Source organism: Pelodiscus sinensis, chromosome 3 (assembly GCF_052426305.1).
Source record: "Pelodiscus sinensis isolate ZL-2025 chromosome 3, ASM5242630v1, whole genome shotgun sequence".
NCBI lineage: Eukaryota > Metazoa > Chordata > Testudines > Trionychidae > Pelodiscus > Pelodiscus sinensis.
The window spans coordinates 193,462,814-193,477,322 of NC_143054.1; the positions used below are offsets into that span (position 1 = coordinate 193,462,814).

Below are 14,509 nucleotides of genomic sequence, written 5' to 3' on the forward strand. Positions count from 1 at the left end.
GCCTAGCTGTACAATGTACTGTGAAGTAACCATTCTGCATTTTTTAAACCCTCAATAGGTGCTCCATGGACTACAGTTATTTTTTATACTTCTGCATAGCCCAGAAACTGAGGAAACTTGTGGGTTGGCTGAAGGCCAAATCAACCAACCAGCCAGAGGGAGTTAGCAACCATAGCTACATGGAGAAAAGGTGAGATGCGTCTACACGTGAACAAAATGGTTGCTGCTCACATCTCTTCCCGCATGGGTTGATGCTTTGCTGAAGTGGTGGGTCTTTGGTGCCAGGGCTTCCCACTCTCAGAAGAAGATTGGATGAGAGGCCTCTTGAGTACCAGTGAGTAAGGAAAATATCCCTTTCCCAAGAAAAACAGTGGGTGTCTATAAATACTTTGATCCTTGGACAATTTAGTGGACACCACAATCTGCTGATTGGAAAGTATCAGGAAGACTCTAGTGTTTGTGGTAGTCTTAGAGCTGAAAGTACACCTGTAAAATAGTCTCTCTGTTTATGTGGAGGTGGGGGTGAGGAATAGCCCATTAATTCCTGTCTGGGAGAAAGCCCCTTGAAGAAAAAAAAATATCATAAATTATCACAAAATGATTGTAGGTTTTTCGGGGGCATTTGAAGTCAGGCAAGTGAAAGCGTGTGTTAAAAAAATTGTTGTATGTTGCTAAATACACACGTTAATTGTATGCAAATTGCCGGTACTTTAAAATTGCCTGCCAAAAGGGTTTACCTACAATAATGACTAGGAGTGGAGAAACGCTATGCTAAAACTTTGTAGTACTAAACTTTGCACTCTGCAACAAAGGTTAGGTGTATAAGCTATGTGTCGTTGCTGGCTAGAAAAACAGTTTATTAATAGGCAGGTGCAGATAAACAGACTTTCAAAGTTCAATTCATTATTTTGACCTAGGCCAACATTCAAAAGTCAAACATTTCCACACTGCGGTATCAAGGAGATCCCAAAATTTCCACAGAACAGGAAATAAATTGTTGATAAATATTGACTTATTATTGGGAATTCACAATGCATTCTTTGAAGCTGAGACTGTTTTTGGACATTCACTTATTTACACAGCATTCACTCCGGCTTTGCAAAGAGAATAACTAGCAATGATCTGAGGATAAAGACACCAATGACTTATTATTTCCCATGAATACTCTGAGAAAAAGGAGTGATTTATGCTTTGCTTGTGTGATACAATACATTTCTCTCATAGCAAGCTGATTTCAACCAGGAACACATCTTAACAATCACCTCTTTTTCCCTATTTTATCCATATTTGAATATATTATAATAATAATTAATGAATATAAATAGTGATGATAGCATTGAATGTACATTACCTTTGCTATTTCCTCTTGAAATGCCACTAAGTTCAAGTACGATATATTGACCAAGTCTGGGCCATAGACAACTGTTATCATTCGATTCTCCAGACGACCTCCTATGTTCCCAGCATCCAACTGTTCACGCAATTTTGGATCCTGCAAGTAAATGTATTATAAGTCAGTAAACATCTGATTTGCAAAATAACTTGCATTTTGAGAAACATGAACATTTTAAGCATCATCTACATTTATGGTCTGGTTCATTCCTCACTGCAAATAATGGAAGATATCACCTCTGGGAACAATGTATGAATTTATCTTGATTTCCCAGCAAGTCAGATCTCTGGGTGGGTACTGCAAAGAGACAAATCATCAGGACCTCTTAAAGTTTCCAACCCACCTGGCCTTGAATGTTAATCAAGTGCTCATAAGTGCTTTGGTGAATCACAGCCATAAGGCCTGATCCAAACTCCACTGAAATCAGTGATTTTAATGCATTTTGGATCTGGCCCTGTGACGGGGTGGACTAAGCCTGGAGGCCAGAGAAGGGCCATAGAGAATTCCTCCTGGTAGGCTAGAGAGGTTGTGGAGGAACCAGCCAATCAGGGGCCAGGAAGGCCTACAAAAGGAGCTGCAGGACTAGAGGCAGCTGATTTGCAGCTCAGCCCTGGCAAGTCAGTCTGGAGCGGCTGCTGGCAGAACCAGAAACAGCACCCAGTCCAGAGCTGTTGAGTGACTGATGGACTTTAAGGTGAAGACCTGAGCTAAGGGCAAAGGAGGGAAAGTCTAGCACCACTCGCATTCAGAGTGAGGCAACAAACAGAGGGAACGGCATCAAACCGATAGAAACTCTACGGAGGGCACCGGGATGGGCCTCTGTTAGAGGTGCACCTTGGAAGGGGTTTGTGATTGCACAGAATGTGACTTTCCTGGAGAGCTGAGTAGCTGTGAGGCTTTTAAAACTGAGGCAGTGCAAGAACCCGCAATCCGCCAAATGAGGGTGCTCACATGAGGTGAGTGCTAACCCTGTTACAGGCCCGAAGGGGGAAGGAAAAAGATTTTGACTAATTTCTCCCCCTCCAAGAATTCAAGCAGTTGCACTGGAAATGACAGCACCATGCATAACAGAAGAATGTAGATTTTCTCCACTCCCTCTCCCTACCATGTCTCGAAAGACCTTGTAAGAAAATATCACATTTTATTTAAAAGCTATATTTAAGATATATTTCATTTACAAGATGTCCAGTCTTGTGCACTTATAGAACTACTGATCTCTTGGGCTACGTCTAGACTGGCCACATAAGACGGAATAGGCATGCAAAGCAGGCAAGTCAGAATAGGGAAATCCGTGGGGGATTTAAATATCCCCTGCGGGATTTAAATAAACATGGCCGCCGCTTTTTTTCCGGCTTGGGGAAAAGCCGGAAAAGAGCGTCTAGACTGGCGCGATCCTCCGGAATAAAGCCCTTTTCCGGAGGATCTCTTATTCCTACTCGCAAATAGGATTTCCCTATTCTGACTTGCCTGCTTTGCATGCCTATTCCGTCTTATGTGGCCAGTCTAGACGTAGCCTTGGAGTAGTGTTGGAAAAAAAGGAATGTACATCATTTCTACAGAGCGAAGAGATATTTAATTAATTTTGTCACTAAATATAGTACCTGAATTTTGGCACTGGTAACACAATAATTTGCAAGAAACTGTTTCGGGATATTTGGTTCAGTCTCTTGGCTTTTGATGATTTCGATTGCAGTAGTGCCAACATATCTGCTTTGCAAACTTAAAACAATGCACAGCCCTTGCTCTGAAAAGTTTACAGTCTTCAGACAAGGACAGCTCGATGGACAATTTTTTAAAGTCAAATTGATAACATTCCCTCTCTCCCCCCTCCCCGCCTCTGTAGAGGACTAGCACAATCCAGTAGCATAGACTTCTTCCAAGAGTAAAAATGTACAGGATGTTATAAATATGAAAAAATTGCCTAGTAAATCAGATCCTTTTTTGGTTAAATTGCTGTACGATTTCTAAAACCAACACTCGCACTCCTTCAGAAAAGTTAAGACATTATGAAGTCTCTCTAGTGAATTGAATCACTTGTGATCTGTGAAAGACAGATATAATAGCAGTTCCCATTTAGCTCTCATGTAAACTTTTCCCCCTGTTAAGTAAATGTAGTTATTATTCATGCGACAGTTCTTCAAAATTTGAATACCCTCTGAAAGACAAACTAAGTGCTGATTGTCCAATACAAATGGGATTTATTATAGCAGGATGGCACATTTCAGAGTGTGAAAATGGCCATTTATCTTGGAAAAAAGAGAGATCTCAGCATAGGAGGAATATCAACATGCTAGTAGACATTAATCTAACAAGGACATCTGATAGATATTGCATGCATTTGCATGCATGGCTTACGTGTATCTACTGAATGCTTTGCCTGCTTCAAAGGAATATTTTCAAGTTCCACATGCTAATTGGGAGGAAATAGAAAAGCCGTCTTTCATGGAATGCTGGGCCTCTTTAAATATTGGGTACAAGGGTAAATTACGTAGGAAAGGAGACAGAATAATGAGCTTACTCATATATGCTGTAGAGGAGGAATATTATTGTTTGTGCTCTGAACCGAAGCAGACCTCATGGATAAACAAAGTTAATGACAGGTTTTCACACCTAAGACACACACAGCAAAGGAAAAGAAAAGCAGGCGAGGTGACTATGGGAGCTTGACGGCAAAAGGAAAAACACAGAGAGGATGGTTTGCTGCTGGAAAAGGAGAAAAACAGACCAAGAAGCCTTTTCTGTCAACCAGAACACAGTGCAGACGACGTTTGCCTGGTTTTTACCCAAGAGTAAAAATAATAAGGGCAGAAGTCCAGCACCAGTGGGGGAGAGACTATGCAGTGTATTTCACTGAATGTTGTATGTATAGATACCAATCTTGTGAGCAGGAAGCGCATATGCATTTGATGCCAGTTACTCAGAGCCCTTAGAGCAGGGGTGGCCAATAATTTTTGATGGCGGAGGGCACTTCAAGATTTTGGAAAATGGTTATAGGCTGCACTCTTTAAGATATTAATGGAGGAGAAGCAGGGTCTGGGATAGAGGTTGGGTGCAGAAGGGAGCTTGGGGTAAGGGATTGGGATGCAGGAGGAGGGTGTGTAGGGTCTGGGAGGGAGTTTAGTTGAAGGAGGCAGTTGTGATCTGGGGCATGGGACTGGGGTACAGGAGGAGGTACAGGGGTTTGGGATGTGACCTACTGGGTGCACAAGGGGGTACAGGGGTTTGGGATGTGACCAAAGGCTGGAGGTGATCGTGATCTAGGGCAGGGAACTGGGGAGCAGGGGTTTGAGTTGTGACCTAAGGCTGGAAGTAATTGTGATGTAGGGCAGGGGACTGGGGAGCAGGGGTTTGACCTAGGGCAAGGAATTAGGGTGCAGTATCTGGGAGCGGTATGGGTTCAGGAGGGGAGCAGAGTGTTTGGGTTATGTAGCATAGGGGGCAGGAGGGTTGGGGAGAGAAAGGGAGGTACTGGGGTGCCAGAGGCAGGATTTGGCCTGAAGACTTACCTGGGTGACTCCCAGCCAGCAGCCCAGCAGGTTTCTCAGGCAGCCTGCCCTGGCCCCGCAGAGGCTGCAGGGGCCATGTGCATCAACGAATAAGAGCTGGAGGGAAGTGGGGCAGTGGTGCTTCCCGCACTGCCTCTTCTTCAAACAGGCAGCTCCCATTGGCTAGAAACTGGCCAATGGGATTGTGCTGGGGTGGGGGTAGCACCTGAAGTCTTTCCCCTATCCTTCCCCTCACAACTGTGAAACACAAACGGCCGGCAGCTGCTTTTCTGAGCAGCATGTGGGCATGGGGGGCAGCAAGCAGGGAGTCTGTCTGAGGCTCCCCACTGCAATTGCAGGCCGATCTGGTGGCTTGGTGGGCCGGATCTGGCCTGCAGGCCATATTTTGCCTCGCCCTGCCTTAGTGTCCAAGAACAGGCTCTTGAAACCGGACAGTCTGAACTGGAGGAGCTAAGGGAGACAGAGCAGTGCAAAGAAGAGACTTTTCAGGACACAGTAGAGCAGCCATTTTCCAGTTTCATAGCTTCTGTACTGCTGAGGAGGATAAAAGCCTCAGCAAAGGAAAATATCAAGCTGGAAAAGAGGGAAAGAATCCCATAACAGGGACCCTTGTTACCACTGAGTTCATACTAAGATACCCTACAGGGAAGAGGACAGGCAGAGAATAGTAATAGAGGATTGAACTGTTAAAATATAGATCGCTGGGTTTGAGATGACTGGGAGAACTGCATGACAAATTGCCCATATAGGCTGTGTCTAGACTGCAGGGTTTTTTCAAAAAAAGGAGCCTTAAAAAAAAAAAAAAAACTTCACCAGACTATAGCTGCTTTCTTTCTAAATTAAATCGAAAGAACGTGGCTTTTCTTTCAACAGCATTACTCCTCATTTCACGAGGAATAACGCCTTTTTTCGAAAGTGCTCTTTCGGAATAAGGTGCTATGTAAGGCAAACTGTGCTTTTTCAAAAGAGAGCATCCAGACTGCCTGGGTGCTCTCTTTCGAAAAAGCAGCTTGCCTTTTCGAAAGTACTGATTGTAGTTTAGCTGCTCTTTTTCGAAAGAAGCTTTTACGAAAGTATCTTTCGAAAAAGCCTCTTTCGAAAGAGGGTTGCCGTGTAGTCGTAGCCATAGAGTGAATGTTGTCGGATATCTCAATGGACATGCAGTGTTGGTGAGAAACTGGAGGTCGTAATACTTGTAGGTGCCAATGACGTTAAAGAAAGGTAGGAAAGAGGTTGTGGAGGGATAGCTCAGTGGTTTGAGCATTGCTTGCTAAACCCAGGATTGTGAGCTCAGTCCTTGAGGATGCAATTTAGGGCAAAAATTTGTTGGGTTTGGTACTTGCTCCTACTGTGAAGACAGGGGACTGGACTTGATGACCTTCCAAGGTCCCTTCCAGTTCTAGGAGATAGGCAATCTCCATTAATTTAAATTGAAGCGCTCGGGAGGAGATTTAAGTCCAGGATCTTGGTGGTAACCTTCTCTGAAATGCTTCTAGTTTCGCATGCAGAGCCAGTTAGACCGACAGAACTGCAGGGTACCAATACAGGGGTGAGATGATGGTATTCAGGGCAGGAATTTTGCTTTATTAGGAAGGGGAAACCTTGTGAGAAAGGAGCCTACAAAGGAAGGATGGGCTCCATTTAAACCAGGGCTGGGTGATAATTTTTGAAGGGGGGGGCCACTTCACGAATTTTGGAAGAGATTGTGGCCTCCCCAGAAGGGGTGGGGCCTCAGGCGGAAGGGGCAGGGCCAGGAGACTTAAGACCCTCTCTTTGTTTCCCGTCACCAATTGGCAAGACTAAGCCTGATTGGCCTGGGATAGGGGATCATGGGAAGGTCTTTGCCCCCAGTTTCCACCCTACCAGGGGCACACGGCACCTAGCGAGAACCATTAGCTGGTGGTTCCTTCTAAGCGCCTTGTGTCCCTAGCAGCAAGACAAGTCTTTGAGCACTCTCCCCACCCCCAGACCAATCAGGGCCTGAGGGCAGGGGAGTGTGTGACGTCTTTCCCCTCCCCCCACCCTGCCAGGGGTGCGCAGCACCTAGAGAGAACCACTAGATGTTTTGAACAGTTGGCGGTTCCTTCTAGGCGCCGCATGCCCCTGGTGGTGGGAGGAGACTTCTTACGCTCCCCCCCAGGCCAATCAGGACCTACAAGTGTGGGAGCACATGAATAATCTCACTCCTCTCCCTGCCTTGCCAGGGGTGCGCGGTGCCTAAAGGGAACTGCCATTTTGAACAGTTGGTGGTTTTGTCTGGTGCTGCGTGTCCCTGGCGGGGAAAGAAGACTTTGGGCGCTCCCCCATCCCCAGGTCTCGATTGGCCTGGGGGCAGAGGAGAGGCAAGGCAGCTGCGGTCCGCATCAAACCAACTTGGTGGGCTGGATCTGGCCCATGGGCACTGTCTTGCCCACCTCTGATCTAAACCAAATGAGAACCAGTTTGCTCTCATGTAAAATTTAAAAAATTGTACAAGAGTTTTTAAAGTAAGGCTTGGAGGAAAACTGACAGGTACAGATTTATTAAAGCGCATTCTCTATCCTAGTAAACATGAGAAGACAGAAATTGATAAAGTACAAGGAAGAACTGAAGAGACAATCAAACAAAAAAAAGTCCCATTGAATTGTACCACATGAAGGCAGAGATTTAAATATTGACATATTTGTAATACTTGTATACAAATGTTAGAAATCTAAGATCTAACACTGGTAAACTTGAGCACGTGGTATTTAATGAGGATACTGATATAACAGCCAAGGTAGAATCTTGGTGGAACAATGATGATCAATAATGACAATACCATGGTACAAAATATCTAGGAATGACAGAGTAGGTCATGCTGGAACAGAAGTGGCACCATACGTTAAAGGAAGCATAGAGTCAAATATAGCAAAAATCTTAAATGAATCAAATGGTACAATAGTGGTAGAGATGTAGCCGTGTTAGTCTGGGGTAGCTGAAGCAAAATGCAGGACAATATCTGTTTTGTGGGCATTAATCCTTTGGCGAAGTGTCTGAGATGTTTGTCCAATGTACATAGCAGACGGACACTTTCGGCACATGATAGCATAGATTATATTTCTGGATGCGCAGGAATATGTGTTCTTGATCTTATAACTCACTTGGTTAGGTCCAATAATGGTATCAGCAGAATGAATATGTGGACAAAGCTGGCAACGGGGTTTGTTGCAAGGGAAGGTACCAGGGTTGGTATTAGTGTGGTATGTCCTGTGGTGAAGGATTAATGCCCACAAAACAGATATCAGACAAGATCACAAAGAGAAAACAGTTTCTTGTCATTTCAACCAGAAAGGACACAGTCTTAATGACCTGCTAACCTGCATCCTACTTCAGAAGACATTCAAATCTGCACTTGAAAGGGAATCCTCTGAACTGGCATTCATGCTAAAATTCGACACTCTCCGCACGGGACTTAACAAAGACCCCAGCTATCTTACACATTACAAAGATAGCTTCCCCAATTATCACCTCTAATACTATTAACTCACAGACATTTCCCCTTCCCCACCTCTAATATCATTAACTCACTGGCACTCACCTTCCTTCCCCCCCCCCCACATCCCCCCTCTGTTCTGTAATGTGATTTGTCCTTTTCATGTGTGTTCTTTTTTTTTTAAATTGTATCCTTTGGTATATATGGTTGTGACTGTTTTCTTCCATTATTTGATCTGAGGAAGTGGGTCTGGCCCACGAAAACTCATCATCTAATAAACCATCTTGTTAGTCTTTAAAGTGCTACATTGTCCTGCATTTTGCTTCATGGTACAATAGAATCTCTATGAACAGAAATTCCTTGCTTCCACATAAAGATGTTAAATATAGTTTAATCGACTAATCGAATAGTCGATGTAATTTGTATTGACTATTCGATTAGTTGATAAGGGTGCCTCCACCTCTGAAATGTAGCAAGAGCCCTGCTGGTTCTTGCTACATTTCAAAGGTGGAAGCACTGTGGGGAGCACAGTACCGCGCTACCTGCTTTTGAAATGAACAAGAGCCCCTTGGCGAAATGAAAACACACTTTTTTAAAATAACTGTTTTTGTTAGTAGCACGTGTGCTGGTCAACAAATAACTGCATCTACACACCTAAAATTCCTTAGCCATGTATTTTCCTTAACTAGGAAAACACTTTAACCAACTACATTTTTCAATGGATTTTATTGTTAGGCTTTCTCTACACTCCAGTTTCAAGTGAAGCTGCGGCTGTTCTTTAAAGTGAAACTGTGGCCATGACACAAGTACTGGGAGAGAGCTCTCCCAGCACTCCATGTAAACCACCTTTGTGAGGGGAGTAGCTAAGGGTATGTCTACACTGCATTCCTCTTTCAAGAGAGGAATGCAAATGCAGACAAATGAAACCGCAAATGAAGCGCAGAGTTGAATTTCCCCTGCTTCATTTGCATAATCGCATCCAGCCGCTATTTTAAAATATCCTATTTTGAGATAAAAAATGCCGTGTAGATGTGGTTATTTTGAAAGAAACCCCTTCTTTCGAAATAACCGTAAGGAAGAAGGGTTATTTAGAAAGAAGGGGTTTCTTTCAAAATAACTGCATCTACACAGCACTTTTTATCTTGAAATAGAGTATTTCGAAATAGTGGCCAGACATGATGATGCAAATGAAGCATGGGAAATTCAAATCTGCGCTTCATTTGCAATCTCATTTATCTGCATTTGCATTCCAGACTGCAGTGTAGACATAGCATAACAGAGCTAGGAGATGCTGTAGGCTGATTCACATTGGCGCTTTAGAGCACTGTAACTTGTTGCACTTAGAGGAAATTTATTTGTGCACACCCCTGAGCCAGAAAGTTACAGCATTGTAAAGTGCCAGTGTACCCTTGGCTTTAACGTGCTGTGAGAGTGTAATAAGGCATTAGTTAATTGTTTCTAAAGTTTAAATCAACATTTAATATTTCTGTAGAAGAAAACATTCAGTGAGTTCAAATTCAGGATTACACTGCTCTGGACATAAATTCAGTGGTCCAGAAGGGTGCACTGCCATGGGAAAGGTAGTTTGCTTAGGGTTAAAGAAAACTGCAGATTGCCTACAGAAACTGTCAAAACAAGGATTTATGGAGACATTCATTGAAGGTGGCATGCTGGATGAAGAGTGTTGTCGGTCCGTTGATTGTGGTATTTTTTGCTTTCAGTTTTAGAAATATAAGTGGTGCAAACTCCACTTGAGAAAAATGGTTTGTAAATCTAATTTGAACCGTATTTGCCATCAAATAAAATTGAACATTTCATTTAAAACAAAAACGAAGACTGTAACCGGCCCTGTCTCAGGAGATCTGTTTAAAAAAACCTGAGCAACAAACACTCTCTGTAATAATAATGGACATTGGCTGGTTAGTATGTTTTTGTGCACATATTCTGCTCAATATTATTTTTTGACACGCAGAATGGAGCCACAGCTATCATTGAAAAAGATTTATTCGGGTATTTTTTAAAATGAAAGGCCCTTGAAAGGTGCAGAAATGAAGAGCTGTCTCTGAAAAAGAATTGAGGAAATGCTTCTGCAGGGAACAGTATCCCATTGTCAATTCAGAAAAATATACTGGAGGATTATCCTAGTGACCATACATGACCAGTGAATGTCACTATGCATCAGTGGTGACCTGATATCAGTGGAAGCAATAGAAAGACGTGACAGGTAGAGTTTGTTTCTTATTCACGGTGGAATACGGAGAACACCCTTCATACCTGGATGTATTTCATTGCATAAAATTGGCCAGTCAAACTGAAACGGAATACATATTCTCCTGCAAATGGTTGATATATCAAGTGTAGTTGCTTTTCATTGTGACCACTGCCTGAATATTCAACTCCAATTCATTGTTCTTTGTTTTCCATGATGTCACTTTGCTACACAAAGCCAAAAGAGACCAGGAGAAATGACTGGCAACAGAACATTTATTGGGAGAGGCTTGAAGACATGGAAGGATTTTCAAAGTTCATTCCACCAGCAGGCCCTCAGTTCCTGGCATAAGAAAATATCCCTTACCTGGCCAGTGTACAAGAAAATTGAAACCAGTGGTTTGGCATGTGTTAGGAATGTGCTCATTTCCAACCATGGTGCTCCCGTAACTGAAAATGAACAGCATGTTGAAATACTTTAAAAAGTATTCACACTCGGATCAGGACAAGGTATTGCTTTTCAGGGCCTTGATGAACCAGACAACTCTAGCATTAGAAGAAATGACACTGACATTTTGGAGCTGGTTAATTCCACTAAGCCCAGCCTTTTGAACTAACTGACAAGCAGGTAGGGACATTATACGTCTCACCAGTGTCAGAACGATTTAATAGATTCTGCTGCAGCCGTCCTGAGAGAATGTGTTGTTGAAGAGGTGAGACAAGCCACATAATTGTGTGTCCTTGCTGACAAAACTAAAAATGAATGCTAAAAACAGAACTGCTGTGGCTCCTAGTGCATAACTATGGAAAAAGGAATAATTCAGGAACGAATTTTAACATACTTCCACATGGAAAATCTAAATGCTGAATTGGTTTCTAACTTGATCATTCAAGAACAGAATTGGGCAATAAGTGGCTAGCGGGTCAAATGTGGTTCACCATGGTTAGCCCCTGGTGGGCTACCAAATGCTTTATTTACCTGAGCATCCGCTGGTATAGCCGCTCAAAGCTCCTGTTGGCTGTGGTTCACCAATCCCAGTCACTGGGAGTTGCAGGAAGTGGTACAGGCCAAGAGACTGCTTCCTGCAGCTCCCATTGGCTAACCACAGGGAATCACAGCCAATGGAACTGCAAGCAGCCATACCGGTGATGCTCAGGTAAATAAAATGTCCGGCGGCCCATCAGGGGCTAGCTGCATGTGGCCCATGGCTGGCTTACTGCCCACCCCAGTTCAAGAACCATGGCATTTGAAGTTGTCCGTACTCTGATGGAGTTTCTGTGTGGAGTGCTCATTGAACAGGAAGTGCGCACATTTGAATTTGAGAAAAGGTTACAGATGCTACATACATGGATTATGCTTAACCCTGTTATTCATAGAATCCTAGGGCTGGAATAGCCCCCAGGAGGTCACCGAGTCCAGCTCTCTGCCCAAAGCAGGACCAATCCCAACTAAATCATCCCAACCAGAGCTTTGTCAAGCCGGGACTTCAAAACCTCTAGGGATGGAGATTCCACCACCTCCCTAGGTAGCTCATTCCAGTACTTCACCACTCTCCTAGTGAAATAGTTTTCTTGTTCTTGTAGAGACATGCTCTAGCATCACCAAGTGTGAAGAAACGTTTCTGTCTTCTGAAGGAGGACTACGTGTTCCTCAACAAGCACCACGAGCTTTTTTTTAAAGCACCACAAGAGCATACAAGCTTGATGGAGTTTGAAAAGCCAGTTGACCATTTCATTATGATTCCCTCCAAAAACAGCCAGGGAGATATGGCACAGTAGCGGCTATTTCAATTCAGACTGAGGATGGCCAATCAACTTGTATTGCAAATGGCCTTTGGAGAGACATCGTCTGCCTAATACATTGCCAAGAGCAGGCCAGAACATATCAAAATTTATTTCTAAATTAAATAAAAATTAATGGAGATTGCCTATCTCCTAGAACTGGAAGGGACCTTGACAGGTCATCAAGTCAAGTCTCCTGCCTTCGCAGCAGGACCACATACCATCCCTGACAAATTTTTGCCCCAAATGGCCTCTGCAAGGATTGAACTCACAACTCTGGGTTTAGGCCAATGCTCAAACCACTGAGCCATCTACTCACCCATGCTGGACAGAGTTCTTGCTGAGTGCTAACCTCTAACTCCAGCTTGAATTCTGTGCTAAATGCCTGTCATCTAAACGGACACAGCTTTCTTGATTGTCCTGATCTAAAGACAACAGCGGATCACAATGTGCCAGCAAGCACCCATTTTCATAGTCTTCATGCAGAACGTGAAGCTGCCCAGTTCATCACAAAAATAATTGACAGTCATTTCTGAATTCTTGAATGCTCTGAATGGTTTACTGAAAGACTATCTGTCTTTGTTGTCAATTGTTGACAATGTGTTGAGCCTCTCAGTTTCTATAGCCTCAAGTGAGAGGTACTTCTCTGGGCTAAAGAGAATAAAAAGGATGGTTGAGAGCAACAATGGTAAAAGAGTGCCTAAGGCATTTGTTGCTCTAGGTCTCCGAGTGCATGTCTAAACCACAAACACACACATGTGGCCATCTTTGCCAGCTGACACGGCTTGCAAGGCTCAACTGATGGTGCTGTTTCACTCTGGGATCCCAGAGTTTAGGTTGGAGATCGAGACCAAATGTCTACACTACAATTCAACAGCCGTTTGGCCTGAGCATCCCAACTCCACGTCAGGTAGTACAGGCCAGTCATAGGCTTTTTAATGCAGCATAGACGTACTCTCAGGGTATAGTACATAGACAACAAGCCTCTTAGGCTATGTCTAAACTGCAGGCGTCTTTCGAGAGAAGATTTTCCAGAAGAGAACTTCTGAAAATACTTCTTCCGAAAGAAAGCGTCCATACTGCCAAACTGTATCGAAAAACCGATCTGCTTTTTCAACAGTTAGCTTACACACTGAATGGATGCTTTCTCGCATGTAAGTTGTGATTACTATGGATGGAATGGCCACCAGGGCACCTGTGCTTTTTCCTCTTTCCTCTTCTTGTGAAAGAACTTCCTCTTCCCTGTCCACACACGCCTTTTTCCAAAAGAGCTCTTTCGGAAAAAGGCTTCTTCCTCATAGAAAGAGGTTTACCAATGTCGGAAAAAAAACCCTTCGTTCTTTCGATTATTTTTCCGAAAGATGCGATTGCAGTGTGTACGTAACTTAAAATGGCAGTTTTTCTGAAAAAACTCTGTAGTGTAGACATATCCTCAGCCCAAGGCGACAGGCCACGCTAAAAATCCTGTGTCAACAATGCAGCTTGGGCTGGAGCTCTGGCCCTGAACCTGTGAACCCAAGTGTATTGACCTGGGCTGAGGCATTTGCTGCTGCAGGCGGACACAAGCTATGCAGATATACACTCAGGGCGAAGCAGTGAAACACCTGGAAAGTCAACAAGACCATACGCTATTCTGGCCAAGCCAATGACAAGGTGTTGTCTACTATTCTAACTGGTCTCAGAAACTGGTTTTGCTCCCATGTCCTTTTTCAACGTTTTCACTTCAGACAACGTTGTTGGTGCCATTAGATATTTCCTGTGCAAAAATGCTCCAGCTTCCATGTCTAAAATACATACTTCAGATTCTCGGCACCTCCACCAAGCCTCTGATAATTGCATTGTTTAAACAGCGTTTGAATAAATGGCTTAAACAACAAGTCACCAGGACCAGATGGGATTCACATGATTTTTGAAAGACCTCAAATAGGAAATTGCAGAACTGCTCACTGTGGTGTAGTATCATTTAAACCAGAGGTTCTCAAACTTTGTGATACTGTGACTCTCTAAAATGCTAAATGAATTTGAGTGACACCCCCCCCCCCGCACCCTCATCAAAGTTCTTAAGCAAAAAAAAGGGGGGGGGGAGCCAAAGTTGTTAAGCAAAAGGTGCACCACTTTGTCCAGTTTGGGACTGCACCCACGCCTCCCCCTGAGCCAGGCCTCCCT

General features: G+C 43.7%; 1 protein-coding gene and 1 long non-coding RNA gene across 7 annotated transcripts in view; one reads left to right on the top strand and one right to left on the bottom strand.

Annotated features, from left to right (window-relative positions):
* The window catches only part of PLCB1 (phospholipase C beta 1), a 698,632-nt gene that overhangs the window by 255,509 nt on the left and 428,614 nt on the right, over positions 1-14,509 (bottom strand). For all 4 annotated transcript variants that reach the window (XM_075925686.2, XM_075925693.2, XM_075925689.2 and 1 more), the window contains one exon: positions 1,352-1,492. In XM_075925686.2, coding sequence (XP_075781801.1) covers positions 1,352-1,492 — 141 coding nt within the window. The remainder of the gene's footprint in view (positions 1-1,351; positions 1,493-14,509) is intronic.
* Positions 1-14,509, top strand: part of LOC112543548 (uncharacterized) — a 32,734-nt gene that overhangs the window by 994 nt on the left and 17,231 nt on the right. For all 3 annotated transcript variants that reach the window (XR_012903037.2, XR_012903035.2, XR_012903036.2), the window contains exon 2: positions 59-190. This is a non-coding gene — a long non-coding RNA (uncharacterized LOC112543548). The remainder of the gene's footprint in view (positions 1-58; positions 191-14,509) is intronic.